At 51.0% G+C, this 27,596-nt stretch overlaps 1 protein-coding gene across 1 annotated transcript in view; it reads right to left on the reverse strand.

Moving 5' to 3' along the window:
• Positions 1-9,075: 9,075 nt before the first annotated feature.
• HAUS8 (HAUS augmin like complex subunit 8) overlaps positions 9,076-27,596 on the reverse strand; it is a 20,351-nt gene continuing 1,830 nt past the window's right edge. The window contains 10 exon segments of the mRNA XM_040444849.1: positions 9,076-9,493; positions 10,447-10,588; positions 12,450-12,591; positions 13,729-13,887; positions 13,992-14,057; positions 14,671-14,765; positions 14,868-14,960; positions 17,522-17,603; positions 21,775-21,830; positions 24,688-24,752. Coding sequence (XP_040300783.1) covers positions 9,295-9,493; positions 10,447-10,588; positions 12,450-12,591; positions 13,729-13,887; positions 13,992-14,057; positions 14,671-14,765; positions 14,868-14,960; positions 17,522-17,603; positions 21,775-21,830; positions 24,688-24,752 — 1,099 coding nt within the window. The 3' untranslated portion in view covers positions 9,076-9,294.

A 27,596-nucleotide genomic window follows, 5' to 3' on the forward strand; every position in this document is an offset into this window, starting at 1 on the left:
CTCCTCTTCTGCCAGGCTCCTAGAAGATGACTGTCTATAAATCAGGAAGAGGGCCCTCAGCAAGAATCCAAACACGATCTCAGACTCCCCAGCTTTCCAGAAGCCTGAGAAATAAATGTTTGTGGTTTAAGCCCCCCAGTGTCTGGCCTGTTTGTTAGAGCAACCCAAACTAAGACAGCAGTTCTCCAAAGAAGATACACAAGTGATCGACACATACTTGAAAAGACGCCCCACAGTCACCAGTCGTTAAGGAAATGCACATCAAACCCACAAGGATACCACCAGACACCCACTAGAACCGCGGTAATTAACAAGCCTGCTGGCTTTCCTTCCGTTGCACGCATTTCTCGTGGAAATGTGATAGTGCGGATGGGAAAATGTTTGATGGAAATGTGAAGGCAGTGGAAAAGGCAACGAAAAGGGTAACAAGCAGGCATCCCTCCTCCCCCAGAGTCCCCAACCCCCAACCCTGGAGGCCGCTTCTCTCCACACATTTTTGTTTCTCTCTCCAGGTTCTTTTTTAGAAGCCTCCACACAAACTGTTCCGTATCCTACACACTACTTTGACCCCTTCTGTTTTCCTGTAAGAAATCATGGCGATCTTCCCACGTGATTCATGTTCACAGTGCACGGTGGTGCCTTAAATACTTTTAAGTTTAGTTTCCAGCACAACAGAGGGTATTTTACGCACCATCTGTTCCTTTCGCAGTGCTCTGGAGCCCTTGCTTGACTGAAGCATGCGGTATGTACCACGGCCCCCATTTTACACGGTGGGAGGCACAATGTCACAATCATCAGTGGAGGCTAAAAGATGGAGGGAAGTACAGGGAAGATGAATAATCCAAAACCTGCCAGAGAAAAGAAAAAGAGCAGAGGGAAGAACGTACATACGGCAGAAGATCACACTCTTACATCCTGCAGACAGATGCTCTCAGGGCTAGGAGTTTGGACCGTGTGGACGGCCGCAGGAGGAGCAGAGTGTATGTGTGTGTGTGTCTGTGCGTGCAAGCACACGTGTGCGCTTATGTGTGCGTGCTGCCCACTGTGAATTGTATCGTTGGGTGGTGTTATTGTTTCCGAAGGCTGTCGTAACAAATTCACACAAACGAGAGACTTAAAACAACTGAAATTTACTCTTCTGGAGGCCAAAAAAACCCAACCAACCAACCAACCAAACAAATAAAAAAACAAACTAAAACCAGAGTGAGGGTGGGGTTGATTCTTTCTGGAGGCTCCGAGGGAGAATCCGTCCCATGCTCCCGGTTTCTGGCGGCTGCCGTGAGTCCTTGGCGACGTTATTCCCGCCTCTGCCTCGTTCATCTCACGGCCTTCTCTTCTGTGCCTTGTGTCTGTTTCCCCTTATGCTTTTCGTATACAGTCACCTGTTACTGGATTTAGGACCCACTGCCAATCCAAGATGATCTCACCTTGAGATCCTTACGTGAATCACATCTGCGAAGAGCCTTCTTTCCCAGTTAGGGTCTCAGTGTGAGTCCAGAGGAATGTAGCTTGGCGGGGGGGGGGGGGCACAATGTGACCCCCTACAAGTGGTTTCTACTATATTTACAGACTTGTGCAACCATCACCTCTATCTAGTCGCAGAATCTTTCATCACCCCGAAGGAAATCCCATCCCCGTGAGCAGTCACTCCTCTCCACCCCCCTCCCCGAGCCCCTGACCACTAACCTGCTTTCTGTCTCCATGAATTTACCTATTCCGGACATTTCATAGAAATGTTCAAATGGATACACGCTCTGTGACCTTCTATGTCTGGCTTCTTTCGGGTTCATCCACATAGCAGCGTATATCCCTGCTTTATTCCTTTTTAGGACCAATATTCCATTGTTTGGACGCACCTCATTCTGGTCATTCACTCACCCACTGATGGGCATTCGGGTTGTTTCCACCTTTTGGCTATGGTGGATAGTCCTGCTATGAACGATGTGCTCAAGGATCTCTGAGTTCTCTGTGTTCGGTTCTTTGAGGTCCATACCTAGGGCTGGAAGGACTGAGTCACGTGGTAATTCTATGTCCAAGTTTTTGAGGAGCCGCCATACTGCCTTCCACAGAGGCAGCACCACTGTCCTCGTATCTGACACCTAAACCATTGTCAGGTTTGGTAATTCACCAGAGGGGCTCACAGAACTCACTGGAAGCTGGAAAGAGATGCACGGGGCAGGGCGCAGAGGGGGTCCAAATGCAGAGCCCCCAGTTACCCTCTCCCCGGGGTGTCGCAGATGGCAGTTCTTCCCCCCTAACCACACGGCACGACAAGGCGCACCAATCTTGCCGACCAAGGGATCTTGCCTGAGCCTTGGTGCCCAGTTTTGTTGGGGCTTGGTCATCTATGGCCCACATGGCTGACATTCAGTCTCCAATCTCCTCCAGAGGCAGTACTGAAATGCTGTGGGCCATAACCCGCAAACACACATTCTTGTCAGGCAGAACATTCCAGAGGACTGGAGGTCACCTCCTAAGAGCCAAGAGCAAAGGCCCGACCTCTCTCAGGCCAGGTTAATTCTTCACCACACACACATCTTGGCAGTTTCTTCTGCCGCTATTCTCTCTACCTTCCTCCTGGAGTGTGAAGAATGACCCTCCCCGTATCGTTTACATTTTTTTATTGTGGTGAGAAATGCATGAAATTTACCGTCTTAACCACTTCCAAGCAGACAGTTCAGTGGTGTTGAGTATATTCACGTTGTTATGCAAGCAGTCATTTTGCAAAACTGAAACTGTGTCCCCACGAAGCACTGACTCCCCAACCCTCCCCCCCCCCCGTCTACCTTCAATCTCTTTGAACGAGACTACTCTAGGGGCCTCGTATTAAGTGGAATCACACAGTATTTATCCTTTTGTGGCTGGTTCATTGCACTTAGCATAATGTCCTCAAGGTCCATCCACACTGTGGCATGTGCCAGAATTTCCTTCCTCTTTTAAGGTTGAATAATATTCCTCTGTGTAGGTAGGTCACATTTTGTTAATCCATCCGTCTGCCTACGGCCACATGGGTTGCTTCCACACCTTGGCTGTTCTGAGTGTGGCTGTGAACACGGGTGTGCAAAAATCTCCTCAAGGTCTTGCTTTCATTTCCTTTGGATATATACCCAAAAGCAGAATTGCTTGAATCTACGGCGGTTATATTCTTAATTTTCTGAGGAGCCATCATACCGCTTTCCACAGTGGCCACATCACTTTTACATTCCCACCCATAGCGCACAAGGGTTCCAACGTCTCCCATCTTCGCCAACACTTGCCATTTTGATAGTAGCCATCGGATGGGTGTGAGGTGGTATCTCATTATGGTTTCGATCCGCATTTCCCCTTATGACTATGATGTTGAGCATCTTTATAGGTTTGTTGGCCATTTGCGTACCACATTTGGAGAATGGTCGGTTCGAGTCCTTTGTCTCTTCCTTCGATTATTTGGGGGGTTTTTGGTTGCTGTTGTTGAGTTACAGGAGTTCTTTATGTACTCTGGATAGTAGTCCCTTCCCATATATATGTTCAGTGAATATTGTTTACCATTTCACAGGTTGCCTTTGCACTCTGTTCATGTCCTTTGATGCACAGAATTTTAAAATTTTGATGCAGTCCACTTTGTCTGTTTGTACTTTTGTTTCCTGTGCTTTTGGTGTCACAGCTGGGAAATCCTTGCCAAATCCAATGTCGTGAAGCTTTTCCCTGTTTAATTTTTTTTTTTTCTTTTTTAAGTAATCTTTACACCAAACGTGGGGCTCGAACTCACAACCCTGAGATCAAGAGTTGCACATTCTACTGACTGAGCCAGCCAGGCACCCCCCCTCCTCTGTTTTCTTCCAAGTTTTATCATTTTAGGTCTAATGTTTAGGTCTTTGATCATTTTAATTTACCATTTGTGTATGGTGCTAAGTAAGGGGTCAACTTCATTCTTTTTTTATTTTTTTAATGTTTATTTACTTCTGAGACAGGGAGAGACAGAGCATGAATGGAGGAGGGGCAGAGAAAGAGGGGGGACACAGAATCCAAAGCAGGCTCCAGGCTCTGAGCTGTCAGCACAGAGCCCGACGCGGGGCTCGAACCCACAGACCACGAGATCATGACCTGAGCTGAAGCTGGACGCTCAACCGACTGAGCCACCCAGGCGCCCCTCAATTTCATTCTTTTGCATGTGGATATCCAGTTTTTCCAGCACCATTTGTTGCAGAGACTCCTCTTGCCTCACTGAATGGTCTTGGCACCCTCACTGAAAATAATTTGACTATATATGTGAGGTTTTACTGCTGGGCCCTCTATTCTATTCCATTGTTCTACATGTTTGTCTTTATGCCAGCACCATACTATTTTATTGTAGCTTTGGAGTAAGTTTTGAAATCACAAATTGAGACCTCCCAACTTTGTTACCCTTGAGGTGCCATATGCATTTTTGGGAAGGATTTTATTCGTTCTCTTAAAAAATGCTGTTGGCCTTTTGACAGGGACTCATTACATCTATAGATCACTTAGGGCAATAGTGACATCTTAACAACATTACGACTTCCAGTCTATGAACATGGGATGTCTTTCCATTTATTTGTGTCTTCTTTCTTTCACTAAAGTTTTCTAGTTTTTAGTTTACATGTCTTTTGCTTTCTTGGTTAAGTTTATTCCTAAGTATTTTATTCTTTGTGGTCCTCTTGCAAGTGGATTATTTTCTTAATTTCTCTTTTGGATTGTTCATTGTTAGTGTATAGAAACACAACTGAATTCTGAGTGTTGATTTCGTATCCTGCAACTTTGCTGAATTCATTTATTAGTTCTCACAGTTGTGTGTGTGTGTGTGTAATTTTAGGATTCTTCGTATACTATCATGTCATTTGCAAACAGATGTGATTTTAATTCCTCAATTCCTACCGGGATGGCTTTTACTCTTCTTACCTCATTGCCCTGGCTGAGACTTCCATAGTACTATGTTTAATAAAAGCGGTGGAAGTGGAGATCCTTGCTTCTAATTTTAGAGGAAAGTCTTTCAGTCTTTCACTGTTGAGTATGTTGAGTATGACGTGTGATGTGATCTGTGGGTTCTTCATATATGGCCTTTATTATGTTGAGGTAGCTTCCCTAAGTCGCTTTGTTGAGTGCTTTTATTATGAAAGGGTGTTGCATCTTGCAAAGTGCCTTTTCTGCATCAATCGATATAATCATGCTTTATTTTCCACCATCTTGTTTGAATAAACCTCTTTTTTTCTTTATCCTCAGCCCTAACAGTGTTTGAAGAGGGAAAGCAGAAAGGATGAGTTAGATGGGTGCATTCACGAAAACACTGTCTACCCTTTAAGCCTCCTCCAATATAAACATTTTCTGAGCATAACCTTCCCATCGTACACAGAGGCTGCACAGTGAGCCCCATACCCAAGGCTCAGGACTGGCTGTTCAAAGAGTGTCAGACAACACAAGTCTTACTCTGATACCAGTTACAATGTGTGAGTTTTCCCTCCACGACACCAAGAAATTCTAGGACGCCCAGCTGGGTGTCCTACAATTTAACTCAACTCGGGCACTACCTACACGGAGACAGTTCAGGCCCACTGCCTCCGGGTTCAATCCTAAAAGGCTGTCTTCCACTTCAGCTGCCCATCACCAGTCCAGGTTGTTCTCCGCGCTTCTGATTGACGGGCTATAAAATCAGAGGTTCCCACGACCTCTTCCCTCGAGTTCCATTAATGTGCTAGAGTGAGTCACAGAACTAAGAAAAACTGCTTACTCATTCAGTATATCACCAATTTACTATAAAAGGATATGGCTCAGGGACAGCCTGATAGAATAGATGCGTCCGGCAAGGTAGGGGGGAAAGGGCATGTAGCTTCCATGGCCTCCCTGCACGTGCACCCTCCCAGCACCTCCTTAAGCTCACCAAGCAGACCAGGCATTCTCTGAATCCTATCCTTTTGGGGGTTTATGGAGGCTTCATCCCACGGGCATGGCTGATTCAAACACTGACCCTTGGCAACTGAACTCAATCACCAGCCCCTCACCTCTCCCAGAAGACGGGAATGTTGGGGGTCGGGTGGGGCTCAGAGTTCCAACCCTCTAACCACCACAGCTGGTTCTCCCCATCCTTACGTTCGTTACCTAGGGGCTTTCCAAAAGTCGCCTGGTTAACAGCAAAATACACCTTTTTCCTTCTCATCACTTAGTGGTTTGCAAGGGTGGTAGGGGCTTTGCCCCAAATCCAGGTGAAGACCAAACACATTATTTCTTACTATCAGTCACAATATCGTGGGGCACCTGGGTGGCTCAGTCGGTTAGGTGTCCAACTCTCGATTTGGGCTCAGGTCATGATCTCACGGTTCGTGGGATCCAGCCCCGAGCTGGGCTCCGTGCGGACAGCACAGAGTCTGCTTGGGATCCTCTCGCTCCTTCTCTTTCTGCCCCTCCCCTGCTCGGGCACTCCCATGCGCCTGCTGTCTCTCAAAGTCAGTAAACTTAAAAAGGTATCATAACTTTCAGCAGTCCCCTATACACAGAAAACAGAGACTTGAATAGCAAAAGGGGTTCATTTTTAAAGTATCAAAAAAACCCAGTGACCGTACAGATAGCCATAACAAGTGCGTAAAGTGGTCAAGTTCACTGAATATCACGTACCGATCACTGAAAAGCCCTCTCTGAACAAGCGTCGTAGGAATGTGCTTTTCCCAGCTGTTTGCAGGGAGGTCTTCACTCGGGTTAGTGAACGTGGCCTGGGTGTGGGTTCAGGAGGCACGAAGCACGTTGTCACCTGAGGGGAGCATGCTATCGAGCTCTCCCCGAGATTTCCCAGTGGTGCTCTCTCCCTTGAAACACTAATGGACTTCCTTGTTCTCTTCCCAGACTTCTGGTTAATGAAGCCTGCTTCTGTAACTAAAGGATATGAAATACTTTTTTTTAATGTTTATTTATTTTTGACAGAGAGAGTGCATGTGCACGCAAGGGGGAGGCACTGGGGGCGGGGGGTGGGGGGCGCGGACACAGGATCCGGATTGGGGATCCTGATCGGGAAAGAACCCGATGTGGGGCTCGCACTCACGAACCGTAAGATCACGACCTGAGCTGAAGCCCAGATGCTGACCCGACTGAGCCACCCAGGCGCCCAGGATATGAAATATTCTCGAAACCTGCCATTCCCATCGTGTTTTTGATGGTGTCGGAGAAACACTCTATCGGTGACAGCAATGCCCACACTTTACTAATTCCACGCACAACCGTGCTACTGGGGAAATGGAAGGAGTAGATACCCGAGATATGAGTGGGCAGGGAGCCTCTTTTCCCCTGGGACGGGCTGTGAAGCCGTGTGAACAGCTGCCAGATTCTATTGTCACTAAAAGCGTGCCCTATAAGCAGCTCTCAACTGACGAGGAGCTGCGCGGCTTATGGAAAACAATGGCCAAGCTATTGGCCTGTCTGGAAGGTCAGCACTCTCACCAAAGAAGGTACAAATCAGTCCGGTGGGGACTGAACTGCACTCTTTTCTCAGCGGCCATGGAAGACTGAAGCAGTACCAAGAGTCCCCCTCTCTGGGGTATTAGACTCGGGGGTCGTGGCCACTGGGCATAGAATCCGGCAAATGGCAAGGGAAAGCCGGCCTACAGAAGGGATGCCCATGCGGGACGCAGCCCTGTGGAAGTCACTATGGGAATCTGAGGGGTGCATTAGAATAGGACATACCTGGGGCGCTTGGGTGGCTCAATCGGTCAAGCATCCGGCTTCAGCTCAGGTCATGATCTCGCGGCTCGTGAGTTCGAGCCCCGCGTCGGGCTCTGTGCTGACAGCTCTGAGCCCGGAGCCTGCTTTGGATTCTGTGTCTCCCTCTCTCTCTGCCCCACCCCCCACTTATACTCTGTCTCCCTCTCTCAATAATAAATAAAGATTAAAAAAAAAAAAAAAAAAAAGGGTCCTGACGGGAAGAGACACCAATTCTGAAGGGGCTTTGCTTACCCCGTGGTACACGTGGGTGCCCAGAGTGTTATAGGAGAACCGGAACGGAACTTGTAAGTTTGGGCCCGAGTCATGTTCCATCAGACCGGGAACACGCTTATATCCCATAATATCCAGCAACAGGCAGAGAGAGGTCCCCCGCAGAGTAACAGTTTGACAGCAAACTGGAAACACTGGTTGTTAAAAACTGGGGAGACAGGGCCTGCAGGGCAATAAGCAGGTTGGTAACTGCAGGTTAACGACTGAGGAACCCGGGTTCCTGGGTGTCCCCTTCTATGGACCCAACACTTTCTGCACACAAATGGGGGAGGGGGGTGGGAAGCGGTCAGGGGCTGGGAGAGAAGTTCCTGGAACTCTGATACGGAAACTCCACGGGAAGCCCCAGAGGGGGCTTTGAATGGACGCAGGGACTGGGAACGTGCAGGCTGAGAACGATGGGGGACGTGTGGACAGAAACTGGAACGTTTCAACAGGCTTGATGGGAAGAGCTGGTCTCAGTCACTGGCTGTTTGACAGAACGGCTAGGACGTCTCCCCAGGTCTGCCCGCAGCTGTAAACCCAAACCTGCTGGGGAGGCCCCGGATAAGGTTGCTCGGGTCGGTGGGACAAAGGTGAGAGCCGAACAAGAGCGGCCCCGTTTGAACGGCGTGAGGGACAGTGGCTTTGTCTCTCTTACTCGAACGCGTGATGGGGACGGATACTGGGTCTCTCTGGGGAACGTGCCGGTACCCAGAGCTGTGGCACAGGCGAGTAAACGGGAACCAGCAAACATCAATGGAGGCACGCTACCTGGGGAGCACCAAGACGGCCAGATCCCACGCAGTGTAGACAGGGGCTGGTGGGCTGGCTGGGCCGAGTCTCTGCGCCTTCCTGGGTGTGGGGTGTGGACCGCAGCTTATGGCAAAAGCCCGTCTGCGTGTCCAGCAACAAACAGTGCTGGGATTCTGGACTGGGTGGAGAACTTCCAACTTCCAACTTGCTGTCGGACAGTAGACAGAAGCAGCCCAATCACTGAAGGACGTGAAATCACCCTGCAAGTGAAACACTCCTAACGTCCCAGACGTTGTCCCGAGGCTCAGAACCAGCTGTTTAGAACTTAAGATACCGCGTGCCTTCCACTAGCCGCTTAAGTAGAAACTAAGGCGCGATTGCAAAAGTTTTATTTTTTAAGTATCAGGCGAAATGCTCATACAAAACAGCTATTCTGCTGAATTGGCATCTAAAGTGCTTGAGCTCCCAGAGCATCACACATGTGCCACCATAGCACACGTGTGCCCTGAGCCAGTGGCAGGGGACGGGCTTTCTTCCCGACAGTTTGCAGAGGTCCCCAGCTGTGTCAGGGGACACGGCCTGCACACAGATTCACACCATGCGCGGCTCACTAGTGGCCAGCAAGAGTGGAGGCCTGACGTGTCCCAGAGTTTCCCCGCAGGCGCCTTCTTGATTGAAATACCACTGGCTGGAGGCCGTGAGGCCCTGGGTCTCTTCCCAGGCCTCCTGGTTGATCAAGGCCGCCTCTTTACTTGCCTCAGCAGAGAGTTCCAGCACCTGGGCAAAGCTCCTGCAGAAACAACAGGGCAGGTGAGGCCTTTTCGCTCTCTGTGCCCAAGAGCCAGACAGCCGGGGCACCTCAGCCTTCACGGCTGCGGTGTGGGGAAAGGGGTTACTTCCTGTGTGTTTGTGGGAAAACGCGGGAAGCTCCGTCTGAACAGAACCCAGAGACGCCTGTAAGAACAGGACTGGGCAGGCATAAAAGATGATCTCGGGAACACTGACGCCGTGTCAGGAACCACGCCACAAAGGAACCGGGTGGTCCTCACGCAGCATACACGATGGCGGGGAAATCCACACTAAAGGAGCGTATCCGGCCAGCCGAACCTGAGACCCTTATAATCTGGAGCCCTCTGATGGGTCCCCCTTCAATCTCAGGGCACGTACAGGAGCAGCAAATGCCCCAGTATGCACCCGGCTATTCTTCAAGAGTACCTTTCCAGTGTTCTAGGCATTTCAGGAAGTAAATTGAACATCACAAAGGAGAACACCACAAGATTCTTATACCGAAGAAGAGAAGGAAAGCCCCAGAGTGAAGAAAATCCCCTGCGGGAAAGATGCCGCTGGGGGAGCTGGCTGTGGGGAGCACTGGGACCTGGGGCACACGCATGTGAAACCCATCGGGCTATACTGTCAAGGTCTGTGCCTGTTCTACATGCATTTACACTCCAGTAACAAGTTCTAAGATCACCCCAGGAGACACTTAAAGCGTGAACAGCTGATCCAAGGGCACCTGGAGTGCTGTCACTCTGAGGAAGTGAAGGGCTGGGGCCGTTAGTGCCCCTTTCTCCCATGTCTGCTGGAGAACGCACACAGGGGTTTGCACTGACTCGGGAGGTGCTTTACCCAACCCCCCTCCCCCGCCTCAGTGGACCCTTGCACCCTTGGCCTCTGCAAAACCACAGCTGCCTGCTCTCCTGAGTGTGGCAAGCTGCTCCCAACTTAAAATCTTTTCTGAAATACCTTCGGAGCTCTAGATCCTTCTTTTGGGTCATTTCCTTGAGTTCGCTCAGCAGGTTCAGAGCTTTCAAATTTTCTTCTAAACTGCCGATCCCAAGTTCTCCCAGCAGGTGGCATGTGGTCGTCAATTCACGCTGCAAACTGTCTGGAGGGGAGAAGGGAGGGTCAGCCAAGGGTTTCAAGGCGCCCCAAGCAATGGATGCGAAGGTTGGGCAGCTGACTAGATTTTTCGCGTTCACTGGAATGCTCTTAGGCTATGCTCGCTCGCATCGCAACGTGAAGCTCAAAGGCAGAGAGGATCGGGTGGAGGGCGACATTCACGTGCTGGTACCGCCCCTGTGCCCCTTTGCCGGAGATCATGGCGGCCTGAGATCGTGGGTCAGGCTTGTCCGCCATGCAGGCAGTCACTGGAACAGACCTGGAAAGCCACTTCGATGTCCTCAACAGAAACCTACGCAAAAGGCCAAGGAAGTCTGTGCTACGAGCGACTTAAACCCAAGCCCGTGGCTCCCTCTCTCCGTCCGCAGGATCTCTGTGCCCCCACCCCCGAGACAGCAGCCTGTATCCACACTGTGTCCCACCTGCTCTAAGGAGACCAGCACCTGTCCGCTTCTGGCACACACACCTGTACACACGTCACAACTGCACACAGTAACAGCTTGAGACCTCGAGAAGGGTTTTTCCAAACACCCGACCTCTTAATACTTCTAATGGGGGTCTGAATTGCACCCTCCCCAAAAGACACGTTCAGGACCTAATCTCGAGTGCCTGTGAATGTGACCTCCCTGGAAATGGAGTCTTGGTAGACATAACTGAGTTAGAATGAGGTCACAGGGCAGGGTCTGATCGGTACCCGGCATCCTTCTAAGAAGAGGGGAATTCAGAAGTGGAATGCTCAAGGGCAAGGCTGTACGAAGACACAGGTGGACCGCAGCGAAGCTGTCACCAGCCAAGGAAAGCCAAGAACCGGGGGCAACACCAGAAGCCAGGAGACAGGCATGGAACGCCTCTTCCCTCAGAGCCTCTAGAAAGGTCCACCTCGGCCGAGGCCTTGATTTCAGACTTTGGGACCCTGAACTGATGGGAATACGTTTCTATTGTTTTAAGCTACCCAGTTTGTCACTGATTCCAGGAGCCACAGGACACTCGTACACTCCCCAACCCCAACTCCTGGCAACCACCCATGGCACTTATGAGAGGCGGAGTCCAGGAGCCACAGGTGTGCGCGGCCACTGTGGTAATCCTAAAACCGGACGCCTGCACACAGAGAACTGCTCCACGAGGCTCCTTCCTTAAGACTCCACGCCACTGGCTTCCTATTTCATACTGGGAAAAGCTGGATTAAAAACCATCTCTGTCCGAGATTACCAATTCAGCAACACCCTCTGTGACCTTGAACTGTGTCTATGGAAAGTTTTGTAAGGAAAGCCCATCTGATTTTAGGTGGAGATGTCCTAGTACATCAGCCTCAGACAAAACATACTTAGATGGCTGGCAAGGGCCCTGCCTGGAAATGACCGGATTCCAGGACGGCTGAAAACTTGTTTGGGGAGGACACTTGCTCTAAAGAGAATTTTAAGACTGAGCACAGCACTCTGCACGCCTGCTGATTTCTTCAAAGGATTAGGCGGGAAGCCTAGGCAAGCGAGGGATCCCACGGAGCTGCTGAGAAGGAAGGACAGGCAGGGGATCAGCAGGTCTGAAGAGACCCGCCCCCAGTCTCAGGGAATTACAGCTGCTCCCCAGGAGTGCCTTTCAGCAGGGCTGGGAATTACTGGCCCGTTCCACCGACCCGGGTTCAAATCCCAGCACGGTCTTTACTTGGGGCACAACTCTCGACAAACCCCAGCTCTGCTGGCCCCCGTGTCCTCTGCCATCTGATGAGGGATGCGCCATCCGCGTGACGCGACACAAGCAGATAAAGGTGGCTGGCACACAAGGAGTGCCGACACGCACGGGCCACTCGCTGGACCCGCTCCCTGTCCAGGAGCCGTCCTGTTTCCTACCTAAGAACTGCTGCCCGTCCCCGTCCAGGTGGATTGATTTCACCGGAAGCTCATGCCTCGTGGTGTCCAGGGCCGTCGCGAACGTCTTGTACTGCTCCTTAAAGCGCTCGGCCACAGCCTCGTAGGGGCTGAGCATCTCAATCTGCAGGCAGGAGGGAACGAGCTTTGTCAGACAAGACTCAGTCGCGCACTTGGGGAGTCCAACGGTCCATGTGAGGTGAAGACACGCCGTTCTTTCAGAATCTCCTAAGGAATCCTCCAGGAAGCTTACGTGGGTGTGGCGGCTCTCCAAAGGCTCAGCCGACAGCAAAGTGGCCCAGGCCGCCTATGAACATGGTTTCCAGAACATTCCAGGACCAGGCCCTCACCCTAGGGAGCTTGGGCCCTCCTGCTTCAGAGAATTGAGCTGAAATGTCTGCCCCCTTGTAAGACTACCCCGGCAACCCCCTTCTCCTTCATACATGCTGTCAGGGTCCTCGTGGGGGGTTGTAAGGACACATTTGCTTACTTGTCTTTTCTTTTCCTAACACTGTGAGTTCCATGAGAACTGAGACCTCGATCTTAGGTCAGGGCCTGGCCGCAGGGTGTTCTGTTTCACACACACACACACACACACACACACACACACACACACATGGTATTATGGGTTGATCGCGTTCCCCCAAATTCCTCTGTTGATGTCCCAACCCCCAGCACCTCAGAACACGACCTGATTTGGAGACAGGGTCTTCACAGAAGTAACGGGAGTTAAGATGAAGTCGTTAGGGTAAGTGGGCCCTGATCAGAGTTCGAGACATGCATCAGGCTCTGCGCTGATGGTGCAGAGCCTGCTTGGGATTCTCTGTCTGTCTCTGTCTCTCTCTGTCTCTCTCCCTCTCTCTCTCTCTCTCCCTCTCTGCCTCTCCGCCACTCGAGTTTTCTCATTCCCAGGGCTCTGTCCCAGTGCTGACCACACGGCACCAAGACCTCGCCTCCCACCAGCACCCTGGCCCTGCAGGGAGGCCCGGACTGCATCTTCGTGTCACTGAGCACAAGCGACAGGTGCCTAAAGAATACGTGCACGTGTGTGATGAAGGGACAGGTCCCTGCGGCTGGTTGGTACCTGACGTCACAGCCCCGTCCTCTGAGAAGCTGTCACAGACTGACACCCAGCGGTGTCAAGAGCTGGCCGCAGAGTGAGCGCCCGGCGGCAGTGACACGTACCGTCAACAGTCCCTCCAACTTCCCCGCCGGGACCACCCCTCCGGGACACGTGGCTCGGAGACCGGTCACCGCTGACCTGAGCGTCTAGGATGTCTGCCAGCTCCCGCTTCCTCTGACAGAGGAGAAGTTTGCGCTTCAGCTCGTGGGCCTTTTTCTGCAGCTTCTCCCTCTCTTTGCACATTAGTAATAAGTTTCTTTCTGCCTTTTCTTCGAATGGAACCAGGTTGTTCTCCATCTGTTGAGTGTGCAACAAGAGCTCAGGCCGGAGGAAACTCCTCTCTGCGGCTGACAAAGGCCGCCTTCCACCCACATCACGCGGGAGCGAGGCTCCATTCTCACCTTTACGGCCAGTAGAGTCAGGAGCAACGTTTGGGATTCCATCATTTCCATCGACTCAGACGGGCCCTCGAGGGTGAGAAAAAGACATTTTTGGTTGCCGACGAATTGGTATAAATCTAGCTCTCTCTCCCAGAGGGGCAGAAACCTAACCTTTACAAACTTTACTCAGTTCAGGAGTTTGAGGATTCTCTCCTGTAGGTCAACCCACTGTGTCTACTTTCCAGTTTAGTCTTTTTGGGCACTCTGGGAGAAGGCAGAGGAAGGTCTGGCCCCCTCCCGTGGCTGGCTGGTGAAGGGCCAGCCAGGGGGCACCCATCTGGTCACCGCCGCACTGGAACCAGGTCTCGGGCCTCCCACCCCCGTGAGACCGCAGCCCAGCTGTCCTCCCCTGGGGACACGGCCCGGCCCCGGGCCTCCCCGAGCACGGCATCGGCAAATAACGCCCCAAATCTCATTTTTCACGTGATCTCGCATTCGTAACTACTCCTGTATGTGTACTTGGGGAAACGTAAGCTCTAGGAACATTCTGAGAACACGCGTGGTCTCCGGTTTGTCCTAAAACGCACGGCTGGCTCGTTCAGTCATAAAGCCTCAGGGCCTCGAGTGGCACCTGAATGGGGCAGGAGCTGGTATCAGCTTTCTCTGACCGAGTAGCTTCCCTTTCATTTCGGACACTTACTGGGTTCTTCTTCTGTGAAGCCGAGAAGGACGTCGACTCGGTTTTCTTTGACATCGTTTTTTCTAACTGCGGAGTCTTTCTAACCATGCTTTTGTCTAAGGCCAAGGAGAGCATTTTGAAGGTGAGAGGAGCTTCCTTCGGAAGCCGACTGGGACAACACCCCGCTAGGGAAAGCAGGGGCAGGGCGGACGGCTTACCGTGGATGGCCGAGAGGTCCAGGTCAGGCGGGGCCGTGCCGTGCCCTTCCAGCAACGTGGACTGTAGGTCTCCTTTCCCAATGCCACTGCTGTCTGTGGGCCCAGGGAGAAGCCCCAGAGGTCAGCACGGTCTGCAAGGTACTGCACGCCTCCGCCGGGAAGCCGGCAACCTCTCTGCATGCTACCACCTGCTTCCAAAAACTCAGCTTCTTGGGAGGTGAGCAGCACCGAAGGCTGAGAAAGCTTTGCAACTCCCCAGCCAGCGGGTTGAAGGGATTTCTAAGTAGAACTAGAAATGAGACGCAGGCTTTATAAGCCTTTCTGCGTAGCTTAATAGAAAAATGCTGTGTTCTGGGTAGGAAGTCTGGTACGCGCCACGTACTTGTCCTTCCCTGTGCTTTTCCCTTCTTTCTCCAGCGGCTTCTGGACTGTTCATCTTCCCTGGGAGTTCCCTTCATCTTTACCTCTATTTAAAACTGGGAAATTATGCCTTACACCGTCTAAAATGGGCCCTGGGGTACTGCGGGCTTCAACTAGGCAAGGGCTCCAGCAGGCTGCAAAACGAACAGACAGTATGTGGAATTCTCTGTCGCGTTAGGAACTAAACAGAAAGTGATTTAATGAGCAGCCCTGAGGGGCGCCTGGGTGGCTCAGTCGGTTAAGCGTCCGACTTCGGCTCAGGTCATGATCTCGCGGTCCGTGAGTTCGAGCCCCGCATCGGGCTCTGTGCTGACAGCTCAGAGCCTGGAGCCTGCTTCGGACTCTGTGTCTCCCTCTCTCTTTGCCCCTCCCCCACTCATGCTCCGTCTGTCTGTCTGTCTCTCTCTCCCTCTCTCTCTCTCAAAAATAAATAAATGTTAAAAAAAAAATTTTAATGAGCAGCCGTGAAGTTGAGGAAATGAGTATGTGGAGATAAACAGAGCGAAATGACAATCTGTGGGGTATGCCGCCCTTTGTTAGGATTTTTGAAGAGTTCTAGAGAAACAAAAATCGACTGACCTCGTGGGTGAGGGGGGATATGAGACTTTTTATTGCTATTGTTTTTGCACTGGTTATAGGTTTTGTCATCCACGTGTACAGACAGCATTTCCACTGAGAAAAGTAATCTCCTAGGGAGCTAGACGATGGAGCTCGAATAAGCAGTCTCTCTTAATTATCATGGTTATGCTTTTTTCCTTAATGTGTATTTATTTTTTAGTATATGTGCTGCCGAAGCGAGCGCAACGTTTATTTATTTTTGAGAGCGCGCACGGGGGAAGGGCAGAGGTGGGGGAGGTGGGGTGGACGGAGACAGAGGATCCAAAGGGGGCTCCGTGCTGACAGCAGACGGCCTGACGCGGGGCTCGAACTCACAAACCATGAGATCGTGACCTGAACCGAAGTTGGACACTCAACGGACTGAGCCACCCAGGCGCCCCCGGAAGTGGCCGGCCCCATTTCTGACCCCTCTGGGTTGTACTCCAGCCTTCCCGGCTTGACCCACGGCCCTCAACCCAACTGCATGAGGAGAGACCAGAGAGCCGGCCCCAGTTTCACGTGCTGTTTCTCAGTCATGCCCCCGGGTCAAGAACAGCACAAATGCTGACAAACATCTAGACCAGGACCAGCAAATTTTCAAGCCCCCAAAATGTAACTACTGCTGTTGACCGGAGGCCCTACTGACAAAATAAAGTCAATCAGCGTGTATTTTCTATGTTGTATGTATTATACACGGCATCCTTACACACGCTGTATCGCTCTTCTATGTACGTTCTTATACGTACCACACCCTTACGACAAAGTAAGCTTGAGAAAAGGAAACGTTAAGGAAGTCACGAGATAAAATACGTTCACGCCACTGCACTATGACAAACCCGCATATAAGTACACCCAGGCGGTTCAAACTTGTGTTGTTCAAAGGTCAACTGTACTTCATTTTTAACGATGAGACTCCAAGCTGTTGCGGTTTTGAACAAGGAGGCATGGGCCAAGAAACGGTTTTGCTTTCTGTGAGCTGCTTTCGTGCCAAAGAGCTGCCGGTGATCGCTGGAGAAGTGGGCACGTGACGAGCTGGAGGCAGCGCCCGGGGAGAGGCCTTCCCAGAGTCCGGGATGGGCACAGGGATTACAACGGAACACCTAATACACAGTGACGATCTGAGTGGGGGGTCATGAGGGAGTTTCCACCCTCCTTGTCCACTTTCCATTCTTTTTTTCAAGGAACACCTATGTCTACAATCAGGAAAACTGCAAGGTTTTCGTATCACTTTGGGGACAGCTTCTAGAACGGGTCAGGGGACACCATTACGAAGAAGACCTAACCCAAGGTGGCGAGAGACAGGAAGATGAGGCCTCACGCCCCTTCTGAGTCTTGCTTTCAGAAGTCCCACCCGAGAAATAGTCACGTGACCAAGGAAGCGCCATGTTGGAAAGGTGGCTCTTCTCCGGGGCCATACAGGACGTAACCTCCCCTTTCCCCCTGCCATTTCCCTACAGCTCCCCGCATGCTGCAAATTTGTCCTCACACGGAAACACTTTAACTAGCTGCTGCTTCTGACACTTCTCAGAAAGAGGGAGGTTGACTTTAGCGTACTTGAAAACAAAATTCACCACCGTGTTCATCCCTTACTGAATGGACTTCAGAGCTGTCTCCCACCCTCCTCCATCTTTACACACCTTTGCTCTTCTGGAGCAGGTGGACTCTCCTTGCACCTTCAGGCATCTTCCCACTGGTCTTTACTGCATCTGCTCCAGAAGCCTGTTAGGGGAACACATGACATTTAGGGCAAAAGACACCTCCCCTGCACGAGAAGGGGCCCCTTCATGGTCTGTGCAATTTGCACCTGCTATTACTTGGAAGCAAGGTGTAGACAAAAAGAGTTCTGACCTGTAATTACCATATATGCAGGATGAACTAATTTTGTCAAAAAGGATACCCTCACATGCACAGAATATAGGAAAACACCAAAAAGTGTACCAAGGATTATCTCTGGCATGGCAGGTTCCAGTTGACTGATATTCTACATGCTTTATAGTATTTACAAGATTTTTATTTTATTTTATTTAAGTAGGCTCCGTGCCCATCATGGGGATCGAACTCATGACCCTGATATCCAGAGTCACACGTGCTCTACCAACTGAACCAGCCAGATGCCTCCCCCCTGCCCTGCATTTGCCAGTTTTAGACAAACAACATATTACTTCAGTCATCAGGAAAAATAAAAATTTTGTACAGGTATTAATCTCCAAAACATTAAAAAAAAAAAAAAAGGCATGCAGAGTTGGCAAACCATTACAATAACATACAACCAAAAGAAAATCTCGTAAAGAGCAAGAATATTTCAATGCGTAGACACCACTCCTATTCAACCCCCTACTGGACGTCTCAGAATAAAAAATAAAAGGTAAACAGATCAAAAAGCAAGAAGTAAAACTCTCTTCTTACAGATATGACATGATTTACAAAGAAAATCCCAAACGCTACTCAAACTAATAAAGTTTATTTAGCAAGATTGCAGGATACAGGGTCAACATAAAAAAAGCTCATTTCTAGCAATGAACAAATCTGGAAAGTGAAATTCAAAGACAGCACTATATAAAAGTTCTCAGTAAGGAAAAAACAAAGCTATGTATGGTGATAGGTATTGACTAGATTTACTGGGGCAACCATTTTGCAACATATACAAATGCTGAATCATTATGTTGTATACCTGAAACTAATATAACTTATGTCAATCGTACCTCAAATTAAAAACCAATTTCTTCATTTATAAAAAAAGAAAGGGGTGCCTGGGTGGCTCAGTTGGTTAAGCGTCTGACCTCGGCTCACATCATGATCTCACAGTTTGTGGGTTCGAGCCCCATGTGGGGCTCTGTGCTGACAGCTCAGAGCCTGGAGCCTGCTTCAGATTCTGTGTCTCCCTCTCTCTCTGCCCCTCCCCCACTTGCCTTGTCTCTTTCTCAAAAATAAATAAAAATTAAAAAAAAAAAGAAAAAGAAAACACAGTATCACGTATAGCAGCACTAAAAACCACCAGATACTTAGGTGTAAACCTAACAAAATATAGGGAAGGCCTATAAGGAAAGGAAGGCCAAGGCCAACAAGACCAAATAAATGGATAGGTGTACCACATCCATACATTGAAAGGCTTGGTGTTTTTAGGATGCTATCCTCCCTAAACTGATGCACAGATTCAATACATTCAAGATCCCAGCAGAAATTTTGGTAGAAAAAGGCAAGCGAAGTCTAAAACTTACATAGAAAAGCAAAGGGACTAGGAGAGCCAGTGTTTGGCGAATAGAGTGGGAGAATTCACACTAACTGATTTAGAGACTACAGTGAGCTTGGCATCTGGAACTGGCTTAAGGACACGTAAATCAATGGGAAAAAACGGAATCCAGAAGTGATGCGTACAAAAAAGGTCAAGTGCTTGTCAGCAGAGGTGGTGACAATACAATGGGAGAAGGAAGGTCCTTTCAACCAATGGTGCTGGAACAAGAGGACATCCATACACTTAAAAATGAACTTCAATTCCATTATCACACCAGATACCAAAATTAATTCAAACTGGATCACAGACCCAAATGTAAAATCTAAAACTATAGAAGTCATAGAAGAAAACGTGGGAGAAAACCTTTGTGATCTTGCGTTAGGCGAAGATTTCTTAGGTGAGATACCAACAGCATGGCCCATGAAAGCAGAAATCCATTAAGATGGACTTCGTCAAAATTGAGGATTCAATTCTCCTCAAAAGACCCTACAGAGAAGGACAAGACAAGCTACACACTAGGAGAAAATATCTGAAAATCACCATAAAGGGTTGGGGCCCAGGGGAGAGAAAGAGTTCTCCAAACTCAACAAGGAGAAAACAACCCAATTTAAAAATGGGCAAAAGATCTGAAAGAACGCACCAACAAAGATACAGGAATGGCCAGTAAGCACATGAAAAAATACTCAAGATCAGGGGCGCCTGGGTGGCTCAGTTGGTTAAGCGTCTGACTTCGGCTCAGGTCGTGATCTCGCGGTCTGTGAGTTCGAGACCCGCATCGGGCTCTGTGCTGACGGCTCAGAACCTGGAGCCTGCTTCCGATTGTCTCCCTCTCTCTGACCCTCCCCCTGTTCATGCTGTCTCTCTCTGTCTCAAAAATAAATAAACGTTTAAAAAAAAAATTTTTTTTAAAAAAAAAAATTCTCAAGATCAGCGGTTGTTAAGGAAAATGTAAATTAAAACCACAAGATACCACTTCACACCCACCAGAATGGTTTCCATCTCAAAAGTACCAACTGGAACTCTCCACAGCGGAGCCACTTTGACCTGGAGCCACTTTGGGTAACAGGTGAGCAGTTTCCTACGAAGCCAAAAATACACCTACCCTACAATTCCTCTCCTGGGAGACCCGAGAACGCATCTACACGGAATCCCACAACAGGAATGTTTGAGGTGGCTTTGTTCACAATTGCTCAAAATGGGAATCAAACCAAATGTCCTTCCCTCGCAAACGCTAAACACAGCATGGAACATTCTTCAGCCATCAGAAGGAACCAACACTCACTGTGACAGGCAACCACAGGGAGAGACCTCCTCTCCTTTATGTGAAAGAGGCCAGACGCAAGAGGCTGCATCCCGTGTGACACCTTTTAAATGACCTTCCGGAAAAGGCAAGGCTACAGAAACAGAAACAGGTAACCGCCTGGGATGCAGTGGGGCTGGCTTCATTGGAGCACCGAGGGATCTTGGGAGTGACAGACTGTTCGGTATCTTGACTGTGGTGTGTCTGTGACTGGGTGAGTTTTTGCCCAAACTGGCAGAACTGTAGGCTGGAGAGTGACGCCTTACTCTACGTAAACTGTATGTTAAGAGATGGAAAAAAAAAAAAAAAAAAAAAAAAAAGAAGAAAGAAAATGGACAAGCTCTTAGAGATGGAAACTACCTCAGCAGGGAGACACATAGGGCGCTGTAAACAAGTCTGCAAGGCAACATTAAAATCATGAGGCACGGACTGTGATCTTTTGTTGAAAATCACTTCAACAAAATCACTCTGGCTGATGACGTGTCCGTGTAGGTTCATCAGTTACAAATGTGCATCTCTCTGGTGGGGGGGTGTTGACCAGGGAGGCTGTGAGGGTGTGGGGCAGGGATTCTACGGGAAATCTCTGGATTTCTGCTCAATTTTGCTGTGAACCTAAAACTCCTCTAAAAAAAAAAAAAAAAAAAAAAAACAAAAACTAAGTCTGTTGAAAACAACAAACCACGCCCAAGAAGTGACATCAGTTTGTGAAAAGGTTTCCTTTTTCCTCAAGTTGGATCTTAAGTCACACCATTACTTAAGTTTGTTTATGTATGTAGTCCTTCTCGAAGACCCGGTAGGTGTTTTTCAAACACCAGTCAAGGGGGCACCTAGGTGGCTCAGTTGGTTGAGCGTCTGACTCTTCTTGATTTTAGCTCAGGTCATGATCTTGCAGTTTGTGAGTCTGAGCCCTGCATCAGGCTCTGCACTGACAGTGCGAAGCTTGCTTGGGATTTTCTCTCTCTCCCTCCCTCTCTGCCCCTCCCCTGCTCTCACCTTAGTTCTCAAAATAAATAAACTTAAAATTCTATAAATACCCGCCAAGGCCAAAGACTGTGTGCTGGGCACCCGACAGAACTGTTTCAGGACAGAATCCAGAAAGGAATTATCAGGTTGAAAGGCAGGAACAATTTCAGGTTTCAATCGAGGTCATGACTTTGCAAAGGGGATCCTCAGAGAGACCGCCGCTCACAAAAGAGACTCCAGACTGGGAACGAAGGACGAGACAATCACAGAGGCTGCTGGGTAAAATCCCCGAAAGGCTTGTTCGGGGACCATGCTGTGCCTGGCTCACGTGACTTGTGTCAGAATTCCAAGTTCTGACGGAACTCTATTCAGAACGTTCAAAAAACAGTCGTTACCTTTTTGGTGGTTTTCTTCTCGTACTGCAGGTATCGGGACTCAACCACTCTTCCACCTGTGGGGGACACGTTGTTGGTTTATAACAAAACTACAACAGTGGAGTGTGAGAACTGGCCCACCCCACCCCTGCCATGGAGAGCCCGGTACTATGCCCCCTCACCAACCCCCCCCCCCGCCCCCCCATCAACAGCAGGGACAGCAGAACTGTTCCTCCTTGCTCCTCTCAGATCCTGTCCTTTGGCAGCCTCGAGCATGTATGGGACACCAACTGTATACAACAACATGGATGGGATACTTGCAGCATCCAAGTCGCTGGGCTAGGGACAGAGCCCCAGAGAGCTGCAGGAGCTATGATGGAGGAATATGAGGGAATAAGCTCAAAGCAGAAAGTGGAGTCAGGGGCAGGGAAGGGACAGGAAGCAAGACTTTCCACAGAGGCGCACGTATTTGCCTCCTCCTGTCTTTCCCAGCTCACTCTCTGCGGTCAAGACCCCAACCACCCCTTCCTTCACCCAGGTCTGTGTATGACCCGCTCATGGTACAGGACTTTCACACCTCTTTACCCCCTTACCTAGCTTAGGACTGCTCGGGAGCCGTGCTCAGCACCAAGCCATACATCTTGGTGACAGCGCAGCCCCAGGCACCCTTCCTGCTGCTCTGCGGCAGCAAGGGGGTGTCTCTCAACAGCCCCAGTGACCACGCACAGTCCTCTGCTCTGTCTCCCCCCCACCTTCCCCTGGACCCTCCCTTGCACTTTCTCCTCCCACTTCCCACAAGGGGCCCACCCCTCCAGTTAGCTAGGGACCAGATTCCACTTCACTGGAAAGACAGAAGCAGCCCCAGGAGACCCTCCCACCTCAGCATCCAGCAGCCTCCCAAGTTCAGGGCCATATCCCGGCCCCACCACGTGGAGGGACCTCTGTGCTTTGGGGTAAAGCAAACCCTCCACTCTAGGTGCCAGAGCCCGGCCCTCACCCCCGCTCCCCAATCCCAGTCCCCCTCTCCAGTGGTCTTCCTGCCATTATTTCTCCCTCCACCTAGACCCTCTCCCCCCACTTCTCCACTCCCCTTTACGATGCCAGCTCCTCTTCCTCTCCTCTCTCCTGAATCCCACTCCGGTCCAGTCTGGCTTTCCCGATCACCACTGCACCAAAGAAACCCCTTTCGACAAGACCGCCAAGATCTACCCGCCCCAAAGCCCACCAACCAATTCTTAGTCCTCACTCTGAGCACAGCACTTGCTGGCACCCTCCTCCCTAAAACACCCTGTGTCCTCCTGGCCGGCTGCCCCCTTGGTGGCTGAGAATGGGCTGCCTTGCAGATCCATTAGCTGGTAAAGCCTGAGCGCCTCCAGGCACCTCGCACATCTCCTATTCCCACCTCGCTGCCCTCACTCCTGTTCCTGCCACCGTGACCACTTTTGCTGTCCCTCCAACCAGCAGGCATGTGCCTGCACCTGCCCTCCTTCCCAGCTCCACTCAGCCCAGCACCTGCCTTGGACCAGGAAGCCACCCACATCCTGTTCTATCCACAAGGCCCAACACACCCCATGTCTCCTTACTTCTGCATCTGATGCGCAGCCAGTCTGGTTTGCTCAAGGCTAAATGCCACTGCCCAGTAGGGAGTAGGTGCTCAGCCAGGCATCCAGTGCACGATTCTACACTTTTTCTAGGTACACCCAGAGCTCAGAGATGTCCCTTTTTACTGAAGAGACCCAGAAAGAGTGACACGATTAACGTCACACAGTTTGACAACTTGGTTAAGTGACACGGTGATCTCAACGGGATCTCCAGGCCAGGATTTCATCTTTCACTGGGGCTGGAGATGCGGCCACAACTCTGAGTGGAAAGGAGGTACATCCAGAGTTCATGGGGAGCATGGAGCTGGACGAGGAGCTAGTGGTTGGCCCGAGTGAGCCCTGGATATGGAAGAGCCACGCCTGTGGGGTAAGCGGGCTCAGACAATCGGGCAGGAGGCACTAAGGGTCAAGGCCAAGACCAGGCAGGGGCCAGGCGAAAAAATCAAGATACACCAAGGGTCTGCCGCTGGACGTCAAGTGAGGATCAGGGCAAAGAACACCCCACCCCCCACCCCCACCCCCTCTAAGCACAGGAAACCATCCTGCTTTCAGTCCAACACCATCAGCAAAGGGTTTTGCTCCTCTGGAAGGATCGGAGGCCTGGGGTTCCTTGAACATCTCTGACAAGCAGTTTCAAGTTTCCAGAAACTAAAATGTACATGTTTGTTTTAAACAGGGGTGGATTCTCCACAGAAGCAGTATTGTGACGAAGGATATAATTTGCGTTCAAGAACCAGACCACGTGTAAACATAATAAACGTTAGAGACGAGATCATCGAGCAGCACTGTAGCGTATGAACCTCCAGTCCCTTGGAACTCGAATTCTGCTCTAACTCTGCACTGGCCCACAGCACACTTGGAGGAAAACAGTTCACTGTATCAGAGGCTTGAGCTCCGACGAGGGGGATCCTCCAGTCTACTGCCCCAAGTGGCACTGACTGCCAAGAGTCAAGGGAGGCTGTGAGCAGTGACTGCAGACCCACACGGGGACCCCAGATGTGGGCACGCCCCCGAGGCGCTTACAGAGAAGAAACGGAGACTCCAGGGTTCAATAACAAGTTCGGCTCATGCTCTCCTCACCCACACTTCCTAGTGGCGAGTCCTGCACACAGCCCGTGACGCCCCCCCCCCACGGCTGGAAGGGCCCGCTGCTCTGGATGACCGTCCACCGGGACCTGCCGCACCCCTGGCTGCAGGGCTGGGTGACCAGATTCAGCATCACACGAAGGTGTGTGTGAAATAAAGTCCTAGCTTTCCTGCTCCGGCCCGGGCTTTTCTTCCCCAAAAGCACTTTCTGAAACTGGATCGTGAGGTAGCTTGCAATTTTGCTCACCTTGTGTTCTGCTTCCTTTCATCTTAGCGCCACTAGGAGTACCGGGGCCCCCCGAGGAAGGCTTCCTAGAAGAGGGAGATGGGGGTCTTGTTAACACAGTTGGCTAGGCTCAGGGAAGGCAGCGAGGAGCCTGGGCTTCCTCGGGACAACCCAGTCCTGGCACCCTGATGTCCGCGAGTCCGGGCCGCCTTCACTGGAACACAGACACAGAGCTCCTGCCCGGCCGAAGCTGAGGAGGGCCCAGAGGGGTAAGAGTAAGAATGAGCATGTTTGCCAAGCCTCAAAGATGTCAACTTCGGTCAAGGGTTCATTAATTCATCAGGCGTTTAAGTGCCAACTGTATGCTCCTGATCCCACCTGGTAAAGGGAGACGGAGCTCCTTCCTGAGAGGCAAAAACAGCGTTTTCCCGTCAGGCAATGTGAAGAGTGCCCCGGACAGGCAAAGAGGTAGGGGGTAGGCGAGAGACAAAGCCCTGTTTGCTCAGGTTCATGGCGAAGGACGTCCAGAGACAGGGATCAACAAGGCCAGGGGTACAGGGCGGAGAAGAATGATGTCGAAATGGAAACTGATCAGCCCTATGGCTTTGCAGGGAACCCAGGCAGGGATACGGGATCAGGAGGAGAGAAAGCTGGGCTGGGCTGGGCTGGGCTGGCAGAGTCCTGACTTCCCAGCTTAAAGGCTCAGATCTATTTCTATAGCCTCCTTACTGGTAACCTTTCTCTGGAAAGGGCCAGACAGTAAATATCTTCTGCTTCATGGGCCATAGGTTCCTGCCAGAAACCAAGGAACCCTGAATGTTATTCAGCCCTAACAAGACGTACTGATACATGCTAAAATGGATGAATCTCAAAAATATTATCCTGGGGGCACCTGGCTGGGCTCAGTTGATGGGGCTTGAGTTCGAGCCCCACAATGGGGGTAGAGATTACTTCAATAAATAAACCTTTTAAAAGTATATATATTATCCTAGGTAAAAGAAGCCAGGCACATAAGGCAACATTTTGTATGATTCCATCTGAAAAGTCCAGAACAGGCAAGTGAGACAGAAAGCTGATTGGTGGTTGTCAGGGGCAGCAGGCTGCAGGAAGAACGGGGAGTGACTGCAAATACATACAAAGTTTCCTCCTGGGCTAGTGAAAATGTTCTAGAACTAGACAGAGTTGGTGGCTGCACCTTGTGAAGGTCTTCAGGCCATTAAATCGCTTGCTTTAAAATGGTTAATTTGATGTTATGTGCCTTTCATCTCTAAGGAAAGAAAGAATGAAGCCTGATGTCATGGGGGAGAGGGAACCTTGAATCAGGAGAGTCAGCGATGCCTCCCAGGTGTCCCGTCTGGGCAAGGGGGAATGCCACGAACAGAGACCAGCAACTCGGAAGGTGCACATTGAGGGGCGGGGCGGGGCAGGGGCCTGGTGCTGTAACCCCTGCTGACATCAGGACACAAGCCCCACTGGTCACAAAGTGACCTGTTCAGCTCACGGCAGCCACCTCCTGTGTGGCAGGTTCTGAGGACCCCAAGTTGGTGCTGGGCCACAGTGGGGAGAGGCAACCTCACAAATGCTCACTAGGTGCCGGAAGCTCTGCTCCTTTGCAAAATCCTCCCAATCCTGCAACTACCTCACCGTTGGCCTGCTTTATCCTTGTTTTCCAGACGAGGACCTGAGGGTTTGAACAGGTCACCCCTGGCAAGTCTCAGAGCTGGCAAGGGACAGAGCAAAGATTCCCTATGGGGTCAGAGCTAGGGCTCTGGAGTCAAACAATGTGGGGGGGAGTTCATTGCACCTGTGCCAGCCTCTGGTACCAACCCCCTCCCCCCCAAAACGTCGGAGAGACTAACGGGAATCTCAGGATAACGCAGGGTGGAGAAAACCCAACCGATTTCAGTCGGCCTATTTAACTTCAATTTGCACTGGAACAATAAACATGGGCCGAAAGCACAAATAAAACAAACCCAGCCCAAGCATCACACCTGGCACCGCCAAGTGTTCAAAGTCTGTCTCTCTTGTTCCTGCTGTGACAAATGACCTTCCCTCCCTGAGCCTCTATTATGTCACCTGTAAATGGGATGCGTAGAAAAAAAGAGACTGGAAAGATTAAAGGAGACAGTTTAGTGGCCCAGCACTGTCCACTACAAAACGTTAACTGTAATCACCCCAGATCACATTCAGGAGCCACGCACTGTTGTAAGAGCTTTTCAGTTTCACACAAGGCCTACAAGATTGAGCGGCGGCGTCATTCCGCCGATTTCGCAGGGGAGGAAGGCGGAAGCACAGAAAGGTTAAGCCACTAGCCAAGGCTCGCCCCGCACCCACATAACTGACTCGGGACTCAAGGTCTAGTTCCGCGCCCACGCTCCCGAGCATGCGCAGAGGCCGCACCCCGCCTCCCCGAGCCTGTGCACCCTCGGTGGGTCCAGAAGGGATCAAATCCCCAACCCCCAACGCTGCTGGCCCTCCCCCACCAGCTCCCGGCCATGGCCTTCTCGCCGGCACCGACAAAATCCAGGCCCGCGGCGCCTCAACTCACCCAGCACTGCGCCCCGACGAATCCGCCATTTCCCGCCTTTAACTCAAAGGCCGGCTCTTCAAGTCCGTGTGCCCGCCCCCTCGCTCCGGGCCGGGCCATATTGCGGCGCCATAGGAGGGGTGGCCACGGACCTCGGGGAGCGTGCCTGCGGGTGCAGCGGGCGAACCCGGCTCGCGCGCCTCGCTGTGTTCCCCTCACACTTGGTTTCACCCACCAGAGGCAGGAGGCGGTGGCCGGAGCCCGTAGGGAGGAGGCGGGTCTTCGGGACGCTCCGCCCTGCGGCGCTCTGGCGTCACGCCCCAGCCCCGCCCCTCCGAAACCCGGAAGCGGGAGCGCGCGGGGGAGCGGCGGGCGCGGCGGGGCGGAGCGGCCCGACCAGTGG

Source organism: Herpailurus yagouaroundi, unplaced genomic scaffold, assembly GCF_014898765.1.
Source record: "Herpailurus yagouaroundi ecotype Mexico unplaced genomic scaffold, PumYag 193, whole genome shotgun sequence".
In the NCBI taxonomy this organism is placed as follows: domain Eukaryota; kingdom Metazoa; phylum Chordata; class Mammalia; order Carnivora; family Felidae; genus Herpailurus; species Herpailurus yagouaroundi.